The 27,372-nt window shown below is 42.8% G+C and overlaps 1 protein-coding gene across 1 annotated transcript; it reads left to right on the plus strand.

Annotated features, from left to right (window-relative positions):
* Positions 1-232: 232 nt before the first annotated feature.
* LOC133527645 (obscurin) lies at positions 233-26,477 on the plus strand. Its single transcript, XM_061864745.1, has 7 exons — positions 233-395; positions 3,204-3,497; positions 7,928-8,108; positions 13,472-13,805; positions 15,258-15,440; positions 16,706-16,839; positions 24,830-26,477. The coding sequence occupies exons 1-7, from the start codon at positions 332-334 to the stop codon at positions 24,840-24,842; spliced, it is 1,203 nt and encodes a 400-aa protein (XP_061720729.1). The 5' UTR covers positions 233-331; the 3' UTR covers positions 24,843-26,477.
* Positions 26,478-27,372: the final 895 nt, after the last annotated feature.

Raw genomic sequence — 27,372 nt, forward strand, 5'->3', positions numbered from 1 at the left:
AATATAATATTTTTACCAGCACAAATTAGTCCGTGTATGTAACACCTTAACCAGATTAATTATCATGGACAAATTCGGTTGGTACCTCTGTACAAATGTCACATCCCTAATGACATTGACACTAGACCAATCACTAGCAGCAAACTTCACGCTGCGCGCCATCTTGTTCCCGTCCATTGTTCGTCTGTCATCCGACAGTGATGAACTATCGGTAGCTCGTGCCCAATCCAAGCCCAATCCGCCCTGAACAGTGCACATAATCATCGATTGACCGAGATCCTTCGCCGCGAGGTCGTCTGAACTCCACACAGGACACAGAGACGGCTCCACCATGCGTCCTCTGCTCGCCTGCCTGCCTCTGGCATTGCTATTTATAGTTCCAACAAATGCAGACAGTAAGTGAATTTGGTGAATATTTCATATAATTCGTTTTATTTATATCAATGATTGGCCTCGGGTATTCGTGTCGTATTCCGATGTCTGTGCGCTCAGACAGAATGTTACAGTTTTTGCTTAATTGTTATCTGAGCACTACGCCTCGGCTGGACGTTTAGTAGGTCGTTGTCGCCCTCCGTAGTGTCCTAGGGATGATGTCACTTTGCTTCCTTTACGTTTAATTACTTTGTTTATGATTCATTCGTTCTTTTTCTGCATATTTTTTTTTTGATTCTATAGACAATATTTTTTAGTTATGATTTTATTACATTGGTTCTCATGCAAGTCAGGGTAGCACACCATTATAGTGAACTAAATTGAAGAAAAAAAAATTCTAAAAGGGGACAGAAGTAGTTTTGTCTCATTCATAGCTTCTTGTTATTTTCCCAGTATCATTTCATAAATGTTTTGTTATCTTAGCAAATAACTAAATGCTTTTATAACTTCACTAAGTTGTTTGTTAGTTTTCTGTGATAATACATTTCCCAAAAGATAATATTGTCTTGTAACAGATAATTAGTTCTAGATGTGAATTGCCAAGGCAATTAGGAAACGGAAATGTCAACGGCTTTTTCCCAACTTCTTATTTCAACCTATTTTTATTTGAACTTATCATACTGTGTACATAAAATAATGTTTTTGCTTATTATGTATTGTTGTATACAAACAGGTGACCCAACATTCCTGTTTCAAAAATTTCCACTACTCTAGTTAGGTTTTGTCAGTGCAAGAGCAAAGGAGAGATCTCAGGAAGGAATTTTACGTATTTATTTCATGTCCTTCAAATGTAGAGTAGGAATTATCAAAAGATATTATTTATCATGATAAAAATCTTAATAGATAATATTGTTCTGTATTTCCCATACTAACATTTTATGTTGCCTTAATTTGTACTAATATTTTTTTTGGAAATATAACCTCATGTATGTAGTCAAATATGTAATTAGACACATTATATAAATTGTTTACATAATTTGAACAAAATAATCTCATTTCTTATCTATTGATGAAAGGAGGACAACAACAGGGCTATTGCAATGTTGGTAATATATTGCTAAGCAATGATTATACTTGTCAAGATTGGCACATGAATTTTATTTACAGTTACAGATATATTGTAACTGCCAAGGTGCTTATAAATATCTAAACACTCCTATATTAGTCAGGGTGTTATAGTGAATGTTCAGATATTCTAAGCACCTTGGCTGTATATCGATACTTAATATATCATTATTTACATTGTCTTCCTTCTTGATGTCCCATAGTCTGAAAAAAGATTTTTTGAGTTTCAGTTCTAAGTATGGGGAACCCCCAAAATTTATTGTTTTTTTTTTCTATTTTTGTGTAAAAATCTTAATGTGGTTCATAGAATACATCTACTTGCCAAATTTGAACAGTATAGCTCTTTTAGAAAAACGTGGCTGTGACATAAACGGACAGACAGATGGACATGACGAATCTATAAGGGTTCCATTTTTGCCATTTGGCTACGGAACCCTAAAAACAAAACTTCTGACATAATAAAACAATAAAAAATCTTCATCTGACAAGAAAGTAAGATCGTCGATAAATCCGCTGAAGACATCTGACGCCAGTGACGCCATGATTTCAACTCATGAGATTTCACTTATAAAAAGATTACGCTTAGATCCACGCGTTTCGTATTCGTAAAGTTTTTACGATACGCTTACGCGACGCTTGTTACGCTCCATGTTCTGAGGGCTTAATGTTCACATTCCTTATTTATATCACGACAATATTCATGTCTAAAAACCTGAATCTATTCTAAACTCTAGTTATTATTAATAAGCATTAATATACTTTTAATAATAATCAATTTTCTTTAAACCTAAATTAAAAAATGACAATTCAAGGGGCATGCCTTTTCTACTTTTTATATAGTCCTAAAATTCTGTATTCTTAATAAAAAAATATAAATAGGATGGTATATGATATGATTCATTATAACATGGTCATTTTTTAGACAGCATAAATTCTTCCATATAAATAGTTAATGCTTCCTTTGATACTAACTTCATCAAAACCTAAATATAAAAAAAAAAGAAAAGTCGAGCATAATAATACATTATGCAGAGGCTGGGAAATGGCAATTCATGGATGAGATTTGATTTGTCCAAAGAAGGCAAATCCAAAGAAGACAAATCTATGAATTGCTATTCTTGCCGAGGCATATGTAGTACTTTCTTCCAAACATGCGAGGAAATGAGCTTAAGTTTGTTTGTTGTTTGTTAACAATTATTTATTTATTTAAGCATCAAACACTTTAATCATGATTAAACATCTTCATTCAAAATAATTGTGCAATATAAAATAATCAATGTGAAATATAAGCTATACCTAGCGTGCAAATCGCTGTATTTACACACCTGGAATAAAAAAAAATGCATAAGTGATTATATTAAGCAGTTTTCACACGATCATATCATACACGACGGTCTTGTACGACATGTAAAGCCATTGAGCTCCCTATTTCACTCCTATCTGTACTGTACCGGGTCGTGTCAGACGCGGCTAATAAATTACTGTTTGCATTGATTTTTTTAGTCAATAGGTACGTTTAAAAAAGTAGAAAACTACTCATTAATGGATTTTCGTACAATTCGCATAAACAATTCAATTATGAATTTGAATTCATAAGAAAATCATAATCACATACTATCTTTGGTACTTGAACATTACCGAGCATATTGGAGAAAAAAAAGTACAGTTAGCACCATTACGCGTCCTACCGCGTTGTGTCATGGTAGAGACGGCGCCAACCGAAGCAGAGATCGTGGTCGTGGTGCCAGAGGGGGCTCCGCTCGAGCTCGCCTGCGTCCTACGGGTGGAGCAGCGGGCGGAGTGGCGGCGGGAGGGGAGCCCTAAGCTCCCTGACGAGCTGAAAATCGCCGGAGAGAGCACGGGCGCTGGAGGACTGACAGCGAGGCTCCGGGCTCAGTATGCGCGTCCGGACCTCGCCGGGGTGTACTCCTGTGCGCGCGGGCCGCAAGCGCAGCGCCTGCGGGTGGTCGTCGAGCCTCGGCCCGCCACGATAGCCGCCGGTACCGCATGCGGCTTCGCTTCGCTCGTTGCCGTAGTTCGAGTAGTTTATTTTGTCGGAGCACTTTTTTTTGTCTTTATTTTATTTCGTCATGAGAATTAGAATGTTAAACAACTTGTATAAAGCGTGAGTGGCCTGCTCGCGGGTCATTCACGTTAGTGACTGAATCAAGTTCACGGGTCACTCACGTTTCAAACTAGACGATTGCTTCTATTGTTTTGGCTCATGGAGTGAAAAAAAACCTCGTTGTCGAGCGAAACACGAGAAATTTTCGGGTTTAAAAACGTGAGTGGCCAGTTTAAAATGACATTAGAGTATCACTGAAGGTTTTATGAATTTAACCCGTGGATAGTAAAGGAGTTGATCTGCTAGTCGCTTCGCGCTTCCATTTACGAATCGGGCCGTTTTTTTATTTGTTGTGTTATTTCATCATATTATAATAAAATTTGCTGAATAGATTGAATTCCCTGTTTTTTAATATTCCTAATAAGATCCATACGTAAGTACATTTTTTCTGCCCTGTAGTTCGTTTTTTGCATTATAATGAAGGTAAGCGATCTCTATGTGTATTTTTATTAAAAACGCTAGAAAAATAAGTCACAGCCAATACGTAACAGTTATAAATCTGTATACGATTATTTACATGATTTTGCTTTCACAAGTAATATAAACTCATTTTTAATAAGCTTTTTTTAATAATTCTCAATAAAAAGACGTCAAGCTTATTTACCATCTTTGAATGCTAAAAAAAACGAACTACAAATTGGGATTTCGTGTTTATTCCGTCCAGAATGATATCTTCAAACTTACCAAATTTTACCAAAATCTGTCGAAAAAACATCGACAACAAATAAAAAAAATGTCCGATGAGAAGTTTTTTATTCGTTATGTTTGAACTCTGCTGAAATCTAAACGCATGTTTTTTTTTTGGTCGGTTTGGATTGTAGACAAGTAAATTCGATTGATTACGCTTTTACGTACTTACATGTAATTTTAGTAACTGTAGGATCTATGTACTTACGTTCCAAAATAATTGTAATAGTGAGTAGTTTGTTATATTGTATTTTCAGTTACTGTATTCCTACATATAATGTTTTTTTTTGTTAACCGAAAATATTGATATAATTTCCATTTTATGATTTAAAAATTGGACAGTTAACGGTTTTTTAACAATTTCACTTTTGTTTTTATTTGTAACATCAGGAGTTTTCAACCTAGTAAATGAGGCGTGGAATACCTTAAAAAATAAGTCCTTTTTGGCTATACTTACTCAAAACTAATGGTACAATAAAAGGTTGCGAACCCCTGATATTAAATTTGGTATCCCTTTCGTGAACACCCACCCCCTTTTAATTTATTAGTTTTTTCGAACGGCTATTTCCTGATTCCCTACTACCTTGATACCGCCATCTTGAATACAGTGGTAATCAACCTTTCAACATCGATTTTTATACAGTGGTAATCAACTTTTTTATACAGTGGTAATCAACCTTTTTTATACAGTGGTAATCAACCTTTCAACATCGATTTTTTAATCGAGGATGAAATAACTTTCCGTGCTACTCTGACGAGTGTCGAGGCTCATTATGATTAATTATTATTTATTTAATGCACTACGTTCGTTAGGATTGCTAATTAATTAATTTATTGATATTTAGAGTATTTATTGTAGAATGTATCTTTAGTATTTTTAATAGGTAGCTAGTATTTTTTGCTACTGTAGCGTAGTTCTGTCGGCATAAGGAAAACACACTAAGCTTTACGAAGTTAAGTGTGTGTATCATCTATTGGTTGCCCTTAAAGGTTAAATCACACCGCATATTCTTCGGTGGCAGCATGGTTCCATTTTTATCACTTGTCACTATGCCCGTCACTTTCGCACGTACATACTTGTTAGAACGTGACAGGCATGGTGACAAATGATAAAGAGCCGACCATATTAGCCGTACAAGGCGTTTCCCACTCTATGTATTTAAGAGTATCTAAGTAACGCAAGTGATGCTCTACATAGGGAGTTTTAGCTGTTACGCATGTGGTGTGGTCTAGCCTTAGAGTAGGTAAAGGAAGGAACTTAGTAGTATTTTTGAATTTTGGTGTAAACGTAGACTTATGCCGGCTGTACACACTCGGAGAGAGCATCTCGCCGAGAATCATCTCGGCGCCGCTCCGACTCGAATGAATAGAGAAGGGCGAGACGAGGAGCAGTATGTACACACTCATTCTCGGCCTGGCTCGGGGGTCTCTCGAAGAGTATTTACAGCCGGCATTATGGATATGCTCTTTTTCCGTTCAGTGTATGAATGTACCTAAAATAATTTTGTATCTTAATTCGAGATACTGTGTAATACAATACTGCCTTAAGTAGGTAGGGTGATTGTTAATATTACTCAATTTTGAATTATGTTGCCTTGACATAGGGTCCAAATTAGACATTTTTGGTATAACCACTCTCTTGTTCACTGCAGCGTGTGTATGGTTTCCTTTCCGGATAATATTTCATTCAAAACTTTCCTTTCTTCTAAACACTTAACGCTAAACATCTCAATAATGGACATAGATCCAATAATGGGTCAAATCAAATATTTCAAATGTATTCTCAAACTGTCCATAATTGGGGTTACGGTAATAACTAATTCTGAAGCAAACTTAAGGCGTATTCAGATTGTAATAACAGTGTAGGTAAATGGTTATTTTTCATTCATTTTCCAAAGGGATCATCCAGAAGCGTGGAAGTCTAGTGTCTTCTTTATTTGTATGAAAATAATTATGTTAAAAGTTTATTCTGGTTAGTACTAATACTAATCGGAGATGTCACCGGACCGGAATGTGTTTTTAGGATAATGAAGGAAAATAATAGGCCGCTATTGCGGACTCATGGAGTAGGATTCATAATTTAAAAATATTTGAAATGCAAGAGGATGGGTTTAGTCTGTGTTTGTGATGGATATGATATGTCAATGACAAAACTGACAGATCATTCTGTCAATGTAAAAACTGACATTTCCGGTTGAAGAAATGTCACTTTTGACATTAACAGATCATAACCACAAAGGCGTCCACTGATTAGCAGTTCGCCGGACGATATCGGCCTGTCAGTTATTCGCAATTGGCTACATGACTGTTTTTTGTAAATAATGTCAAACGATCTTGATTTTCCTGAGGATCAAATGTCTATATAGGACTCGCATGGCATTTAAGTAACACAAAGATCAGAAATGAGAGTTAAAATCTGACGATCGCACTCGACGATTGAAACGCCTCTAACAAAATGATAAGGTGATGTGACGTCACATCATATAAGTCTGTCCTAAATGTATGTTAGATCAAGGAAATTGCCATGTTGACCCTGAAATATTGCGTTATGTGTATAGTTGTCATACAATTTATTTTTCAATAAAATGTAAGGAATCGAATCGTACTATTTGCTTTTCTATTTATGAAAGACAAAAAAAATTTTTTTTTTGAGATTTCGGAGCCTTGTATTTTTTTATAATCTCAATATAATTTTTTAAATTCCACTTTTTTATAATGGACGGCTCATTTTCTATCCATTTAACTAAATGTTGTTATAATATTCAACATGTGTTAAGTACCCAATTGTCAGGCGAACTGGTAATCAGTGGGTCCCTTTACAAATACAGAGTGAATTCATAACCTGTTTTTACAATCAGAATACGCCCGTTGTCCTTTACTTTTTTTGTCTATCTACATATATGTGTAATTTTAGATTTTGAAGTTATTTCAATTCTATTTATATTTATGCACTTTCCGTCCTTTCAACATGTACCTAGTTTATGCATAGTGTGTAATGCTATACGAGTTTATATTTGTGTACCTACAACGATCGTAGTTGGCGGGCTAATTAAGAAGCTCAATTTAGTATATCGGAGCCATACGTGTAGTTGTTGTTTTAATAGATGAACTGAATATAAAAAAAGGTTTTTTTGATAAAACGAGGTGATTTATAAAATGGAAACTGTTATCACTAGAGTCCGTCTAAGCTAACTTTATACTGACTTGACGAGAATAAAGTGTCATTATTAACGTCATATTTTCATAGAAAATTGACATTAATAATCCACAGCAAGATCAAGCTCGGTTCTCCAAACAAAAGTAGTTACGCTCTCATTTTAACTAGCTAGATTGTTATGAAACTTTGTACTTACAATAGGATGTGGTATATCTATGCCTGTAATTAGTTTATTTAGCTCCAGATACCATAGTTAAAAAATACAGCGAATTTATGTTTTCCATTCAAAACTTGTTTTTTCTCTATTTCGTTTGTTTTATAAGCTGGAGCTATATAAATTAATTTACGTATATACCTCATGATATTGTATGTGGTACTAAGGTACGACATACAATCTATATAGTAAAAATAAATAAGAAAAAATAATCATTTCCTTAGTCTAACATCGTATAATATTGCAGCAACGGAACCGGCGACAACTATAGCAACGCCGACCGTCCCGCTGCTGAAGCAGAGCGACGTGCTGCCCGCGAAGGCCGAGAGCGGCGGCCCCGAGCCCGGCACCGTGCAGTACTACGACATCGGCCGGAACACGTCCCTGACGTGCACCAACTCCGTCGTCAACGGACAGCAGATCGTCTGGTAACTAACCTTTATACACCGTGTTTTTTTTTGATTTGCGTTAATTTCAAGGGTGCATTTCTGAGCTTAAATTAAGTACCTTTCTCAAAGACACCGGTATTCTAATTAACTACATTTAGGAGATAATCAATATTTTATTTTTATCTTATAAAGCCCTTACGAGTGTGTACACTTATCTTAGGGCCCGTTCACATATTGATTAGTGTTTAGTACGGGTTAATACATTTGCTACTAAACGTAAGTACTATCTCGGACGATCGATGTTCGAAATGACATTGACATGTCACAATTTTCAATTGTTTGAATGAGATAAATGTAATGCCCGTGCAACAACAACGCTATATGCAACATTTAATAAAATTACTTTTTATAACAAAAATAAAAAAAGATATTAAAAAACATTTTTTTTTTGGAAAATAACTGTCATGTAGTTTCCTTAAACGTACTTACCAATACCCCGAACGGCGGAAAATTCAATAAAAACACGGTGTATAGCTCTAGCATGAGCTCCCAAGTAATAGTGCTATCTCTGTCACTTTTTACTATATTATATAAGGATACCGTAGCAACGCCGATCGTCCTGCTGCTGAAGTAGAGCGACATGCTGCCCGTGAAGGCCGAGAGCGGCGCCGTGCAGTACTACCTATGACATCGGCCGGAACAGGGTCCATATTGGGTTGCATGCAAGTTTAAGTCATATCTTTGATAAGCATAACTTGTGTCATAATCAACATTATAAAAAAAAAAAAAAATATTCAGTATCTTAATTAATTACATAGTCTGAACTGGTGCCTCTATTTAAGTATTAAAAATACTTGTGTTAAGAGAACACCGCTCTTCCACGTGTTGTAACTTAAAGGAAACGTTATATAATAAAAGGTTGGTTTATATATAAAATTTAGATGCACTGAAGGCGTCAATAAAAGGTTTACAATATAAAATAATAAGAAGAGGTACATAATTTGGTACTGTAGTACTATATAAGGAGAAACAAAGAAAAATAAAAATAAATAAAACATATTTGTGGAGTGTGTGTGTGTATGTGTATGTGTGTGTGAGTGTGAGTGTGAGTGTGTGAGTGTGTGTGCGTGTACGTTATTCTAACATTTGTTCTATTTCATTATAACTTAAGTTTTTGAGCCAGTTACACACTTTTTCCTTACATTCCTTGTGGACGGATGGATAAATGTTAATTTCACTGTGTATTTTATTATATAGATTGGCTGAACGAGCCTCATACTGTCGCTTGGCATATACGGAATTAGTTTTGGTTACTTTTATTGCATTTGGTTTCCTTCGTCTCCTGGCAGAGAGAGAGAATCATTGCGCATACAAATGAAAAGTCATAATTTTATCATAAATTTTTAGCCATAATATTTGATGACATACATAGCAGTTGTCTTTTTTTTTTTTTATATAAAAATGTTTACATGACATTACAGTTGAACCAATGCGTCACGAAACATAAACTAACTAATAATTAACAATTATAAAACAATAATGGCACATAAACAAATTAAATTGGGACAGTTGAGCACCTAGCATCCATCGCCTCACAGAATCTCAAGCATTCACTATACACTGCCGCCCATCGCCAAGCAAATAGATCGCATATATTTTTTGTGCATAGCCAACGAGCCTAACCTAAAATTTTATGGGAATTAAATTGATGACTATAAAAATGATGACAGTTATGCTCCGAAATAATTCTGACTTTGATTTTTATGCATAAAATATTATGACAGTTAAAAATATGACAAAAGTTGTTATGAAACCAGAGGGAGTCCCGACGGAATACGTCCATGACGTGCTTGGTCCCGATCCTCAACGGACAGCAGATCGTCTGGTAAGGCGGTCTTCACTCACACGTCATTTGTCCCCGCCGACAATGGGAAAAAGAAAATAAAAAGTCATTTATTGTCGCAAAAAATAAATAGTACATACAGCAAGCAGCAGCAAACATTATTGACTAATCGTTTTGACTGAGCAACTGACTGAGAAAAGTTGCAATCATATGAATAATATGAACCTACCTAAAGGTTGTCTGGAACAGATAATGTTATTTTGAGGTTTTGCAATAACTGATGTATTGTATGAATCATTCCTACCTGTCTCCACCTCATGTGAAAAAATCACATGAACAAATGGGAAAAAATCCTTCGATGAGCGAGTGGGACATCTATATGCGTGCATTGCGCTGTCACGATCATACACCGGAGCGGAGGATCTTCATCAGTGCGACTAGCCTCGAAAAATTGGGAAAAATTAAAAAATACCTTTTGAAGTGAATTAAAAAAATGTGGTAGCTCCTTAGATTTTTTTCCGTAATTTAATAAGAGTCAAAACCAACAGACAAGATCTAAGATAATGAGTTTCCTTATCATGGCCTCCGCTTTGTAATCAACAGTTTAAACATGAACAGTTGTTAAACAGATACATTTCCTCTTTCGTCCTTAAAGTTTTTTATTTTATTTTATACCACGACGGTGGCAAATAAGCATACGGCCCGCCCGATGGTAAGCAGTCACCGCAGCCTATGGACGCCTGCAACTCCAGAGGTGTTACATGCGCGTTGCCGACCCTTTAAAAACCTGTACACTCCTTTTTTGAAGAACCCCATACTGTAGACCCTCGGGAAAACCTCGGAAGGGAGCTCATTCCACAGCCGGAGCGTCCGCGGGAGGAAATTCCTCTTGAACCGCACAGTACGCGACCATTTAGGTTCTAAGGTGTGAGGATGAACACCCTGCCGACGGCGAGCGGTGCGGTAAGATGTAGATAAAAAGAAAAGACGAAAATAAAGACTCCTCTATGATGTTGTGTCATCATTTAATGTTAGATTTCCAATCCTTTATGTTAGGAAACGCCCACGTTTGTAACCCCTAATCTAATAAAGTGCGTCATTATTCTTATCAACTCTATCTACCGTTGACATGCTATTTGATACTAATGAAAGTAATAAAACAATTAGAGACATTTTCTATGATTGTCCAATTACCAATAATTCAAGGTTAACGACCCCTTTCGATTAAATGCCCGGCTAAACGATGTTTATTATTAGTTTTAGTGGCTAGATTCTAAAAACTTATCTTTGACGACCGGTTTGGCCTAGTGGGTAGTGACCCTGCCTACGAAGCTGATGGTCCCGGGTTCAAATCCTGGTAAGGGCATTTATTCGTGTGATGAGCATGGATATTTGTTCCTGAGTCATGGGTGTTTTCTATGTATTTAAGTATTGATAAATATTTATATATTATGTATATCGTTGTCTAAGTACCCTCAACACAAGCCTTATTGAGCTTACTGTGGGACTTAGTCAATTTGTGTAATAATGTCCTATAATATAATATTCATGTCCTATAATAGGTATCTTTCCAGCTTTATCATGCGAACGGCTAAGAAGTAGAATTCACTTCCTGCAAATCTATTCCCAGTCCACTATAACTTGGATCTTTTTAAATCGAGAGTGAATTAGACATCTTTTAGGTAAGCATGTTGTATCCTAGAGTACATCGGCACTTACCATCAGGTGAGAATGTGGCCAAATGCTTACCTTTTCTTAATAAAAAAAAAAAAATATATATTAAAATATGTGTAATTTTTAAGCAAAAGCTATCCCTTTGTCGCTTCGCATTCGCATAAAGACGCCATCAAATTTCTTCCGCGACGAATAACATTTATTTAGACATTTATTAAAATATGCATTATATCTATTACGGTTTAGATTACATCATAATACGACGGGTACGTCCTTAAACTACGTCCAAAAGAGGGGTATGGGCATTGTGAATGTCATCTCGCTTTGTGTGGTAGGGCACAGCTCAGCGGATGTCATTCCAGATCTAGAGCAGAGCCCAACTGGGGAAGTACCTGCACCTTACAGAAAACTAGCAGCCAAATAACACTAGACCCTACTCATAGTGTTGTGTTCCTGCCGGTGAGTAAGGTTGCTAGAGCTCAACGAGGGGAGGGGGGTTTAGGGTCGGCAACGCGCATGTAACTCTGGAGTTGCAGGCGTACATAGGCTGCGGAAACTACTTACCATCAGGCGGGCCGTATGCTTGTTTGCCACCGACGTAGTATAAAAAAAATCATTTAGATGTTTTCTTAGACATTTCTTGCATGACAACAGTCAAAGCCGACCTATAAAATTAAATAATCAGCACTGCATTGCTATCATATCTACGCACATAGAATCTTTATTTAATTACAGATAAAAGATACCGTGTGTCGCTAATCTATCTGTAGGACTGACGTTATTTGTCTGTTTAAAGTTAACTGTCGTAAATGTAATTAACATGCGTTAATTTGACGTGAATTTATCGCTGTTATCGTTGGATCTTATTTGAATGTTGAATGAATGTGTAAGTAGGGTAAGGCTACCTAATTTTGGCAGTGGGGTTTGGTATATGTACTTAGGTGTTGGGATTGTTGCAAATAAAAAGTTCAGACGCGGTAACAATAATAAATCTATATTAACACAACTCAATACTAAACTAACACTAATTACAATAATAAGTAGGGAGTACACGAGGGAGCGATACGATATCAAGCTCAACCTGTGATAATAGGCACGAGACAACTTGTCGAGTTGACGTCTGACTACGAACTATCTTTGACTCCCGCGATCCCGATCATTATAACCTTGCATCAGGTACGCAATAGGAATAGCGGTACAGAACCTATAACGGTTTCGCACATGGCGAATCCTAACGTTTCCCACGAATTACTCCGCTGGCTACAAATTAGTTTATTATTTAAAGTTAACAATATTCGGAAACTGACAAAGAAATAAAACAAAGAGAGATTAACACAAAGGCAAGTGCCGACAAAGGGAAGGAAACAAATTACTTATATTACAATGCTTTTACAAGCTCATCCCTGTAACGGTCATAATAAACAGTTACGTATGCTATTAACTAAAATGCACATTGCGCATAACGGGAAAAGCTAAATTAATGTATTATTTAATTAATATCATCTAAGCTTGGGCGAATGTAGGACGTAGTCCCTACATAATGATTAAGCCGTTAAACAATAGGCTCATATTTTTGTAGGTAACCACTATTGTCTCTTAATAAGGTGCAGAAGGCGTTGGTTCGATTCCTGGCGCGGGCACTGGAGGTCTGGAGGTCTCGGTTACTTTTTCTTTCGTGTATGACATCAATAATAATAATTAAATTGTCTTAAAGGGCCTCTGCACAGCAGTTATATCGGGGGGTGTGTGTGTGTATGTACAGCACGGTGACAGCGGGTAGATGGGGAGACCGAGTCTGATTGCCAGTCTAGAATGGCTTCGGACCCACGTTTGTACGGCACAACAGACAGACCTAGACCCTAACCATGGTCTAATTCTTTCACAGGGAGAAAAACAACACCGAACTGTCAAAAGTTAAAGAACTGACAAATCGTTACAAGCTCGAGAACGACAACGCCAGGCTCGTCATCGCCCGCTCCAGCGAGGACGACTACGGGAACTACTCGTGCAAGTCGGGCGGCGAGCAGCTGCACTGGCGGCTGTGGGCGCGCCCCTACACCAAGCTGCCGAGCACCGACTCCAGCGTGGTCGAGGGCCAGAAGCTGAAGCTCGTGTGCAAGATGATCGGGAAGCCGGCGCTGGCTGTTAAATGGTTCTATAACAAGGATCATACGTCGTACGATGAGGATGTTGTTAAGGAGTTGCAGTTGGGTGTTGAGGTGTGTAATCCCTTCAGTTCTCTCTTCTTCCTAGCGTTGTCCCGGCACATTGCCACGGCTCATGGGAGCCTGGGGTCCGCTTGACAACTAATCCCAAGATTTGGCGTAGGCACTAATTTTTACGAAAGCGACCGCCATCTGACCTTCCAACCCAGAGGGTAAAACTAGGCTTTGTTGGGATTAGTCCGGTTTCCTCACGATGTTTTCCTTCACCGAAAAGCGACTGGTAAATATCAAATGATATTTCGTACATAAGTTCCGAAAAACTCATTGGCACGAGCCGGGGTTTGAACCCGCGACCTCCGGATTGAAAGTCGCACGCTCTTACCGCTAGGCCACCAGCGCCATCACACAGCGTAATCCCTTCAGTTAATATAAGTTTATCTTTCACCGTCCGTTCCCTGGATTAACCCCACTTATAGTACGTGTCATCCACGATGACGCGTAGATTTGTCAAATCTAACCTTTGATATCATGACTATACGAGTTAAAGAACGTGTCTTCGTGAATAAAACGATATATATACACGTACAAGTACGAGTAGGAATCAAAAATACTATAAGCAACTAGTTAGCAATTTTGAATTCGATTTTTAGAAAACAAAATTAAACGAGTCCGTTACTAACCTGGATCTTAGACCCATCCGAGTAATTAGTCCCCATTAGTTTTAGTAAACAATTTTAACTAGAATTTTTCGTTTTTTAACTAATTTCATAATTGTATTGACTAAGCAAATTTCAATAATCGTCGTCCATTCCGCCAGGTTGATTAAAAAAAAAAATGGGCACAGGCGTTTTTTTATTAACGCTTAAAAGTGTCTTACAGTAACCACCCCTATAATGGAACTGGTACCAGTAATGGGATAATATAGACAAATTAGTTTTTAAACTGTGGCAACATTTTACCATAAACAAGAGCCATTGAGATGCTTAAGTTTTATTTTTCATTGATTTTTGATTTGATTTTTGAATTAATGGTGCCATACATCCCATGACTGGAGCAAAATCACATAGTTTTAATATGTTAAATATTGAAACCAATTGCAATATCTATACTTAAATACATTGAAAAAATAAAGGACGAATAAGACATTATTTTATTTTTATATAGGACATTATTACACAAATTTCTCTTCAACAATTTTCTCTTAAATGTCTCATGATTTGTGCGTTAGTATACGCGATGAGCTTCCTATACTATAGTCTGTCAAATCCAATTTGTCAATAAATATAAATAAGACCAATAAACTAATACTCATCCCTTACTTTTGGGTGCTAGTACACTAATGTAAGATGATATGATTCTCCATAAAGATAGTTTATTATTCAAGTAGGCATATTACAATGCGCTTATGAACGTCAAAAAAGCTACACCGGCTCTAGTCCTACACTTCTGACAGTCCCCGGGTAAATTTATAAACTACCTTAATTTTTTTGTCCCAATACTTTGCAGTTGGAGCAAGGAGGCCGCATCAAGTTCGAAAACAGCGACGCCGGCGTCGAGAACGGGCAGCTCGTGATCGAGGCGGCCGAGCGCGCCGACGCCGGCGCCTACGCCTGCATCCCCGACTTCAGCGAGACCGGCAACCAGACGCAGTCGCCTCATCTGCCCGCCGTCACCGTGCTCAGGGTCAAGGTCAATACACACACACAGACACACACACACAGACACACACACAGACACACACACACACACACAGAGACACACACACACACACTCACACACACACACACACAGAGAGAGACACACACACACACACTCTCACACACACACACACAGAGAGAGAGACACACACAGAGACACACACACAGACACACACACAGACACACACACAGACACACACACACACACACACACACACACACACACACACACACACACACACACACACACACAGAGAGAGAGACACACACACACAGAGACACACACACAGACACACACACACACACACACACACACACACACACAGACACACACACACACACACACACACACACACAGACACATACACACAGACACACACACACACACACACACACAGACACACACACACACACACACACACACACACACACACACACACAGACACACAGACACAGACACACATACAGACACACACAGACACACACACACACACACACACAGACACACACACACACACACACACACACACACACAGACACACACACACACAGACACACATACAGACACACACAGACACACACTGACACACACACACACAGACACACACAGACACAGACACACACACACACACACACACACACACACACACACAGAGAGAGACACAGACACACACAGAGGCTGCTCGTGACCGATTACGCCGGCATCTCTGACTTTACGCTGGCTGTACACACTCGGCGGAAGCATCTCGCCGGGAATCATCTCGACGCCGCTCCGACTCGAAAGGAGAAGGGTGAGACGAGACGAGAAGGGAGCAGTATGTGTTCGTTCTCGGCCCGTGTCCCCAACACGACACTCTCGACGAGTGGGTACAGCCGGCATTAGCGAGACTGGCAATCAGACTCAGTCTCCCCATCTACCCACTGTCACCGTGCTGAGGGTTAAGGTCGGTCAACTGTACAAACACACGCACATACATACCCCCCCCCCGATATAACTGCTGTATACACACCACCATACACGCAGGTACATTGTGGTCGATTCGGCTGAGAGCCGCCTGTATTACCGTGCTTAGGGTAACTATGTATGTATGTATGTAAACACTTTATTGTACATACAGGGTCACTACCCATTAGGACAGACCGGTCGTCATATAAAATCTAAAAAAAATACTATAGATTTGCGGGGAATTGTCTCATCTAGCTGCGAGGTTGTTAAAACTTTTGAACCTTTTTTAAACATGACATTTTATTTGACAGGACATGTACGCCGCCCTCTGGCCGTTCCTGGGCATCTGCGCCGAGGTGCTCATCCTGTGCGCCATCATCCTGGTCTACGAGAAGAGACGCACCAAGCCCGAGCTGGACGACTCCGACACCGACAACCACGACCAGTAAGTGTCATGTCCATTACTGGTCCTGGCCCTGTGTCCATCCTGGTCTACGAGAAGAGACGCACCAAGCCCGAGCTGGACGACTCCGACACCGACAACCACGACCAGTAAGTGTCATGTCCATTACTGGGTCCTGGCCCTGTGTCCATCCTGGTCTACGAGAAGAGACGCACCAAGCCCGAGCTGGACGACTCCGACACCGACAACCACGACCAGTAAGTGTCATGTCCATTACTGGGTCCTGGCCCTGTGTCCATCCTGGTCTACGAGAAGAGACGCACCAAGCCCGAGCTGGACGACTCCGACACCGACAACCACGACCAGTAAGTGTCATGTCCATTACTGGGTCCTGGCCCTGTGTCCATCCTGGTCTACGAGAAGAGACGCACCAAGCCCGAGCTGGACGACTCCGACACCGACAACCACGACCAGTAAGTGTCATGTCCATTACTGGGTCCTGGCCCTGTGTCCATCCTGGTCTACGAGAAGAGACGCACCAAGCCTGAGCTGGACGACTCCGACACCGACAACCACGACCAGTAAGTGTCATGTCCATTACTGGGTCCTGGCCCTGTGTCCATCCTGGTCTACGAGAAGAGACGCACCAAGCCCGAGCTGGACGACTCCGACACCGACAACCACGACCAGTAAGTGTCATGTCCATTACTGGGTCCTGGCCCTGTGTCCATCCTGGTCTACGAGAAGAGACGCACCAAGCCCGAGCTGGACGACTCCGACACCGACAACCACGACCAGTAAGTGTCATGTCCATTACTGGGTCCTGGCCCTGTGTCCATCCTGGTCTACGAGAAGAGACGCACCAAGCCTGAGCTGGACGACTCCGACACCGACAACCACGACCAGTAAGTGTCATGTCCATTACTGGGTCCTGGCCCTGTGTCCATCCTGGTCTACGAGAAGAGACGCACCAAGCCCGAGCTGGACGACTCCGACACCGACAACCACGACCAGTAAGTGTCATGTCCATTACTGGGTCCTGGCCCTGTGTCCATCCTGGTCTACGAGAAGAGACGCACCAAGCCCGAGCTGGACGACTCCGACACCGACAACCACGACCAGTAAGTGTCATGTCCATTACTGGGTCCTGGCCCTGTGTCCATCCTGGTCTACGAGAAGAGACGCACCAAGCCTGAGCTGGACGACTCCGACACCGACAACCACGACCAGTAAGTGTCATGTCCATTACTGGGTCCTGGCCCTGTGTCCATCCTGGTCTACGAGAAGAGACGCACCAAGCCCGAGCTGGACGACTCCGACACCGACAACCACGACCAGTAAGTGTCATGTCCATTACTGGGTCCTGGCCCTGTGTCCATCCTGGTCTACGAGAAGAGACGCACCAAGCCCGAGCTGGACGACTCCGACACCGACAACCACGACCAGTAAGTGTCATGTCCATTACTGGGTCCTGGCCCTGTGTCCATCCTGGTCTACGAGAAGAGACGCACCAAGCCTGAGCTGGACGACTCCGACACCGACAACCACGACCAGTAAGTGTCATGTCCATTACTGGGTGCTGGCCCTGTGTCCATCCTGGTCTACGAGAAGAGACGCACCAAGCCCGAGCTGGACGACTCCGACACCGACAACCACGACCAGTAAGTGTCATGTCCATTACTGGGTCCTGGCCCTGTGTCCATCCTGGTCTACGAGAAGAGACGCACCAAGCCCGAGCTGGACGACTCCGACACCGACAACCACGACCAGTAAGTGTCATGTCCATTACTGGGTCCTGGCCCTGTGTCCATCCTGGTCTACGAGAAGAGACGCACCAAGCCCGAGCTGGACGACTCCGACACCGACAACCACGACCAGTAAGTGTCATGTCCATTACTGGGTCCTGGCCCTGTGTCCATCCTGGTCTACGAGAAGAGACGCACCAAGCCCGAGCTGGACGACTCCGACACCGACAACCACGACCAGTAAGTGTCATGTCCATTACTGGGTCCTGGCCCTGTGTCCATCCTGGTCTACGAGAAGAGACGCACCAAGCCCGAGCTGGACGACTCCGACACCGACAACCACGACCAGTAAGTGTCATGTCCATTACTGGGTCCTGGCCCTGTGTCCATCCTGGTCTACGAGAAGAGACGCACCAAGCCCGAGCTGGACGACTCCGACACCGACAACCACGACCAGTAAGTGTCATGTCCATTACTGGGTCCTGGCCCTGTGTCCATCCTGGTCTACGAGAAGAGACGCACCAAGCCCGAGCTGGACGACTCCGACACCGACAACCACGACCAGTAAGTGTCATGTCCATTACTGGGTCCTGGCCCTGTGTCCATCCTGGTCTACGAGAAGAGACGCACCAAGCCCGAGCTGGACGACTCCGACACCGACAACCACGACCAGTAAGTGTCATGTCCATTACTGGGTCCTGGCCCTGTGTCCATCCTGGTCTACGAGAAGAGACGCACCAAGCCCGAGCTGGACGACTCCGACACCGACAACCACGACCAGTAAGTGTCATGTCCATTACTGGGTCCTGGCCCTGTGTCCATCCTGGTCTACGAGAAGAGACGCACCAAGCCTGAGCTGGACGACTCCGACACCGACAACCACGACCAGTAAGTGTCATGTCCATTACTGGGTCCTGGCCCTGTGTCCATCCTGGTCTACGAGAAGAGACGCACCAAGCCCGAGCTGGACGACTCCGACACCGACAACCACGACCAGTAAGTGTCATGTCCATTACTGGGTCCTGGCCCTGTGTCCATCCTGGTCTACGAGAAGAGACGCACCAAGCCCGAGCTGGACGACTCCGACACCGACAACCACGACCAGTAAGTGTCATGTCCATTACTGGGTCCTGGCCCTGTGTCCATCCTGGTCTACGAGAAGAGACGCACCAAGCCTGAGCTGGACGACTCCGACACCGACAACCACGACCAGTAAGTGTCATGTCCATTACTGGGGTCCTGGCCCTGTGTCCATCCTGGTCTACGAGAAGAGACGCACCAAGCCCGAGCTGGACGACTCCGACACCGACAACCACGACCAGTAAGTGTCATGTCCATTACTGGGTCCTGGCCCTGTGTCCATCCTGGTCTACGAGAAGAGACGCACCAAGCCCGAGCTGGACGACTCCGACACCGACAACCACGACCAGTAAGTGTCATGTCCATTACTGGGTCCTGGCCCTGTGTCCATCCTGGTCTACGAGAAGAGACGCACCAAGCCCGAGCTGGACGACTCCGACACCGACAACCACGACCAGTAAGTGTCATGTCCATTACTGGGTCCTGGCCCTGTGTCCATCCTGGTCTACGAGAAGAGACGCACCAAGCCCGAGCTGGACGACTCCGACACCGACAACCACGACCAGTAAGTGTCATGTCCATTACTGGGTCCTGGCCCTGTGTCCATCCTGGTCTACGAGAAGAGACGCACCAAGCCTGAGCTGGACGACTCCGACACCGACAACCACGACCAGTAAGTGTCATGTCCATTACTGTGTCCTGGCCCTGTGTCCATCCTGGTCTACGAGAAGAGACGCACCAGCCCGAGCTGGACGACTCCGACACCGACAACCACGACCAGTAAGTGTCATGTCCATTACTGGGTCCTGGCCCTGTGTCCATCCTGGTCTACGAGAAGAGACGCACCAAGCCCGAGCTGGACGACTCCGACACCGACAACCACGACCAGTAAGTGTCATGTCCATTACTGGGTCCTGGCCCTGTGTCCATCCTGGTCTACGAGAAGAGACGCACCAAGCCTGAGCTGGACGACTCCGACACCGACAACCACGACCAGTAAGTGTCATGTCCATTACTGGGGCCTGCCCTGTGTCCATCCTGGTCTACGAGAAGAGACGCACCAAGCCCGAGCTGGACGCTCCGACACCGACACCACGACCAGTAAGTGTCATGTCCATTACTGGGTCCTGGCCCTGTGTCCATCCTGGTCTACGAGAAGAGACGCACCAAGCCTGAGCTGGACGACTCCGACACCGACAACCACGACCAGTAAGTGTCATGTCCATTACTGGGTCCTGGCCCTGTGTCCATCCTGGTCTACGAGAAGAGACGCACCAAGCCCGAGCTGGACGACTCCGACACCGACAACCACGACCAGTAAGTGTCATGTCCATTACTGGGTCCTGGCCCTGTGTCCATCCTGGTCTACGAGAAGAGACGCACCAAGCCCGAGCTGGACGACTCCGACACCGACAACCACGACCAGTAAGTGTCATGTCCATTACTGGGTCCTGGCCCTGTGTCCATCCTGGTCTACGAGAAGAGACGCACCAAGCCCGAGCTGGACGACTCCGACACCGACAACCACGACCAGTAAGTGTCATGTCCATTACTGGGTCCTGGCCCTGTGTCCATCCTGGTCTACGAGAAGAGACGCACCAAGCCCGAGCTGGACGACTCCGACACCGACAACCACGACCAGTAAGTGTCATGTCCATTACTGGGTCCTGGCCCTGTGTCCATCCTGGTCTACGAGAAGAGACGCACCAAGCCCGAGCTGGACGACTCCGACACCGACAACCACGACCAGTAAGTGTCATGTCCATTACTGGGTCCTGGCCCTGTGTCCATCCTGGTCTACGAGAAGAGACGCACCAAGCCCGAGCTGGACGACTCCGACACCGACAACCACGACCAGTAAGTGTCATGTCCATTACTGGGTCCTGGCCCTGTGTCCATCCTGGTCTACGAGAAGAGACGCACCAAGCCCGAGCTGGACGACTCCGACACCGACAACCACGACCAGTAAGTGTCATGTCCATTACTGGGTCCTGGCCCTGTGTCCATCCTGGTCTACGAGAAGAGACGCACCAAGCCTGAGCTGGACGACTCCGACACCGACAACCACGACCAGTAAGTGTCATGTCCATTACTGGGTGCTGGCCCTGTGTCCATCCTGGTCTACGAGAAGAGACGCACCAAGCCCGAGCTGGACGACTCCGACACCGACAACCACGACCAGTAAGTGTCATGTCCATTACTGGGTCCTGGCCCTGTGTCCATCCTGGTCTACGAGAAGAGACGCACCAAGCCTGAGCTGGACGACTCCGACACCGACAACCACGACCAGTAAGTGTCATGTCCATTACTGGGTCCTGGCCCTGTGTCCATCCTGGTCTACGAGAAGAGACGCACCCAAGCCCGAGCTGGACGACTCCGACACCGACAACCACGACCAGTAAGTGTCATGTCCATTACTGGGTCCTGGCCCTGTGTCCATCCTGGTCTACGAGAAGAGACGCACCAAGCCCGAGCTGGACGACTCCGACACCGACAACCACGACCAGTAAGTGTCATGTCCATTACTGGGTCCTGGCCCTGTGTCCATCCTGGTCTACGAGAAGAGACGCACCAAGCCCTGAGCTGGACGACTCCGACACCGACAACCACGACCAGTAAGTGTCATGTCCATTACTGGGTCCTGGCCCTGTGTCCATCCTGGTCTACGAGAAGAGACGCACCAAGCCCGAGCTGGACGACTCCGACACCGACAACCACGACCAGTAAGTGTCATGTCCATTACTGGGTCCTGGCCCTGTGTCCATCCTGGTCTACGAGAAGAGACGCACCAAGCCCGAGCTGGACGACTCCGACACCGACAACCACGACCAGTAAGTGTCATGTCCATTACTGGGTCCTGGCCCTGTGTCCATCCTGGTCTACGAGAAGAGACGCACCAAGCCCGAGCTGGACGACTCCGACACCGACAACCACGACCAGTAAGTGTCATGTCCATTACTGGGTCCTGGCCCTGTGTCCATCCTGGTCTACGAGAAGAGACGCACCAAGCCCGAGCTGGACGACTCCGACACCGACAACCACGACCAGTAAGTGTCATGTCCAGTACTGGGTCCTGGCCCTGTGTCCATCCTGGTCTACGAGACGAGACGCACCAAGCCGGAGCTGGACGACTCCGACACCGACAACCCACGACCAGTAAGTGTCATGTCCATTACTGGGTCCTGGCCCTGTGTCCATCCTGGTCTACGAGAAGAGACGCCCACCAAGCCCGAGCTGGACGACTCCGACGAGCCGACAACCACGACAGTAAGTGTCATGTCCATTAATGGGTGTCCTGGCCCTGTGTCCATCCTGGTCTACGAGAAGAGACGCACCAAGACTCTGAGCTGGACGACTCCGACACCGACAACCACGACCAGTAAGTGTCTGTCCATTACTGGTGCTGGCCCTGGTGTCCATCCTGGTCTACGAGAAGAGACGCACCAAGCCCGAGCTGGACGACTCCGACACCGACAACCACGACCAGTTAAGTGTCATGTCCATTACTGGGTCCTGGCCCTGTGTCGCATCCTGGTCTACGAGAAGAGAGACGCACCAAGCCTGAGCTGGACGACTCCCGACACCGACAACCACGACCAGTAAGTGTCATGTCCATTACTGGGTCCTGGCCCTGTGTCCATCCTGGTCTACGAGAAGAGACGCACCAAGCCCGAGCTGGACGACTCCGACACCGACAACCACGACCAGTAAGTGTCATGTCCATTACTGGGTCCTGGCCCTGTGTCCATCCTGGTCTACGAGAAGAGACGCACCAAGCCCGAGCTGGACGACTCCGACACCGACAACCACGACCAGTAAGTGTCATGTCCATTACTGGGTCCTGGCCCTGTGTCCATCCTGGTCTACGAGAAGAGACGCACCAAGCCTGAGCTGGACGACTCCGACACCGACAACCACGACCAGTAAGTGTCATGTCCATTACTGGGTCCTGGCCCTGTGTCCATCCTGGTCTACGAGAAGAGACGCACCAAGCCCGAGCTGGACGACTCCGACACCGACAACCACGACCAGTAAGTGTCATGTCCATTACTGGGTCCTGGCCCTGTGTCCATCCTGGTCTACGAGAAGAGACGCACCAAGCCCGAGCTGGACGACTCCGACACCGACAACCACGACCAGTAAGTGTCATGTCCATTACTGGGTCCTGGCCCTGTGTCCATCCTGGTGTACGATTAAACTAGAAATTTACTAACCACAGCAGCATACCATTTTTTTTTACAACGTCACACTTGTTAATTTTATTTTTTAGTTAAACATTGTGTAAATTTCGTTAGTCCGTCTAACTAAGCCAACTTTGCACCGATTTAATCAGAATAAAGTGAGGGAGCATCATTATAAGGACCGTGTGCGTTGGAGGGTCTGCCATCTAGTGGCCTGAATCGGAAACATAAACATGTACATTGACACTACACGCTAAAGCAAGTGCTATCATCTACCGTTCTCGTACGTTTTCTAGTGCATAGTAGGATCTGCCATCTTGTGGGCCACATTGGAAGCATAAACTTCACATTTACACTTCGCGCCAAAAATCTGACGTCTCCTGTGCTGCCCCCTACAATTTATACACGCTCCGTATAAACGTCATATTTTTATAGAACTTTATTTATTTAATCTTTATTGCACAATACATGAAGGTACAAATGGCGGACTTAATGCCTTAAGGCATTCTCTACCAGTCAACCAATGGGTTTAAACCAGAAAGATTAAGTAGGTGCAGTGTCTTTTGAAGTAAATGAATTTGTAACCGAGACTATATATGAAAAATAAACTATATATTGATAAACTTACATATGTACAATATAATATCATTACATTTACATCATATTACATTACAATACAACATACATATCATTAAGTTAATGAAGAAGAAAGTTTGTCAAGGAAATACTTGCGCAATGAATGAATGTGAATGGGGTTGGCCGGTCGAAGTATTAAACAGATGGCGCCATCATAGCTTGCCCTGTCAATCCCTAGAATTGTGTCAAATTCTTGTTTTTTTTTTTGGAATTTTGTGACCTGGATTCCAGTACTTTAAGCCAAATCTCATAGAACAAAACTAGAGACATGGGCAAGCTATGATGGCGCCATCTATGCAAACCTGTGACAGTTGCCAACCCCATTTGGTCTGCGCTTGGCTCTAAAACCTATTCAGGATTAATATCAAGTGTTCCTTTTTCCCATTCCAGGAAGAAGTCGTAAGCGGTGCGGGCTGTTGTGTTTTAGAGATACGAGTTTTTTTTATTTTCGCAATCTAACCCAAAGTTGTTATTTAATTACTTATACAGTAAAGTGCAATTACATCTGACCAACATGGCGCCTTACCTCTGCCGAAAAAAGTTCAATTTATTATTCGAAACTTTTTAATATTATTGTCTATGGAATGTACTGTGAACTGAATACATTTGTAAAAATTGATATAATTTAGACTGGTTTTAGTCTAAAAACTGTAAAAACTCGTGTAAATATTGTACTAAACTAGTATATGAAATTAATTTAATAATGTACTTAATATAGACAATATTACACGAAACTCTGCGTAGGGGGCGCCACTACCACAATCCATCACATTCTGAGGGTCTACCGCGAAAAAAGAATATCGAAATTTCGTTATCTAACCTCCCTATCACTCTTGCATATACGAGCGATAGAGACCGATAACTAAATTTCGATGTTCACGTTTCCAGGTCCCTTTGTAAACAAACCGCCTTCATGCATCAATGTCATATTTTATCTGTGAAAACTTGTCAAAAAACCGTTTAAGGCACATGTATAAGTTAGTCTATGGTTTGCGATAGGTGCTAGTGCTGCACTCTGGCGGCAGAACATAGCAGTAACCCTCAAAAGTGGTGAGGCGCTCGAATATATGTGAAATAGGAAGTCAGTGGTTGAACATTGTGGAAATATCTAGAAAAATGATTAATCAGTCACACAGTTCATTCCAAAGACGCGGCAGACATAGACCAAGATAGACGCTGCGAAATATAAATATCTATACACTTTTGAATCTTATTACGAAAGTATAAAGCACAAAAATGTATACATATTTATGTAGCATTTGTGGCACATTGAAACTACAGTATAAATTTAATCTAAGTCCTAGTTTAGACTTACGAACAAAAATAAGTCACAAGGACTTCGGCGTCTATATTTTGTCTGTGGTAGATAATGCACGTTTTGTTTTTGTAATATAATGTAATAATAGGGATCGGAGTTTTTATCGCACGGAGTCGCCATTAAAAATAAACTTGTACTCATATTCATACTCATACTCATTCATTTATTTAATTACTGTTTTTAATTTTCATGGACAAGAGTTTATAAACGATCCTCTAATTTTGTCTTTAAATATATATATAATAATAATGACCAGATTTTGTATTTATTATGTTACGATATTAAAAAAATTAAAAAGGTAAAAATAATGAGTATATTAATTAATCTAAGGTCATTATTTATTTGTAATATTTATATACTAGAAAGACAAAATTAAAGGATGTTTATGAACTCAACGTTCTTGTCCTTGATAATTAAATTAAAATCACTATTAAAATGAATGAGTATGAGTATGAATATGAGTTTAATTTTATTGCTAATGTCGACTCCATTGCTTGCTAACGTCTTACCGTGCGATAAAAACTCCGATGCCTTTAAATTTCATATTCACTTCACGTTTTCGTTGCGTTCTTAAATTATGCTTGATTCGTTGACTTAGGTCAGTGTATACTATATAATTACTAATGTGGTACCAAGTGCTGCCGAGGGATGAATGTTAACTGCACGAATTATTATTAGACCTTTAGATGAATACAATTGAATAAAAGATTATGTTACTTATGCTTATTGTTTATTTCGTATTTCAATAACATTTACTCATTTACTCATTTACGACCGATTTGGCCTAGTGGGTAGTGACCCTGCCTACGAAGCTGATGGTCCCGGGTTCAAATCCTGGTAAAGGGCATTTATTCGTGTGATGAGCATGGATATTTGTTCCTGAGTCATGAGTGTTTTCTATGTATTTAAGTATTTATAAATATTTATGTATTATATAATATCGTTGTATAAGTACCCTCAATAGAAGCCTTATCGAGCTTACTGTGGGACTTAGTCAATTTGTGTAATAATGTCCTATAATATTTATTTATTTAACTTCATAGGCAGGGTCACTACCCTCTAACAAGGAAAGGTACCCAACTGTCCGGTTCCGATTTTATTTATATGTTATAGAGTAGTCTAAAATAACAGACACGTATTTTTTTAGCTGCCCAAACTCAACCCTATTGGGAGGAATCGTCCTCCAAAGTACTGAAAAATTACTAAATCTTCTAACTCCTATAGAAAGCGATGCTCAAGCAACTTGCTAGTTAATGGCTGGTTTGAGTATATGTTTGAGAGCAGGAAAAAATAATGAGTACGTGTTTTGTTATATCGGCTGAAACTCAAGTTTTCCTAAAAAAATACCCGTCTTTATGTGTATCTTTAGCGATAAGATATTATAAAACTTCGAATGTAGATTTTATTCGGAAAAAATGAGTTTCAGCCGATATAACAAAACACGTGCTCATTATTTTTTCCTGCTCTCAAACATATACTCAAACCAACCATTAACTAGTAAGTTGCTTGAGCATCACTTTCAATAGGAGTTAGAAGATTTAGTATTTTTTTTAGTACTTTGGAGGACGATTTCTCCAAATAGGTTGAGTTGGGCAGCTAAAAAAAAATACGTGTC

This window comes from Cydia pomonella, chromosome 18 (genome assembly GCF_033807575.1).
Source record: "Cydia pomonella isolate Wapato2018A chromosome 18, ilCydPomo1, whole genome shotgun sequence".
Lineage (NCBI taxonomy): Eukaryota > Metazoa > Arthropoda > Insecta > Lepidoptera > Tortricidae > Cydia > Cydia pomonella.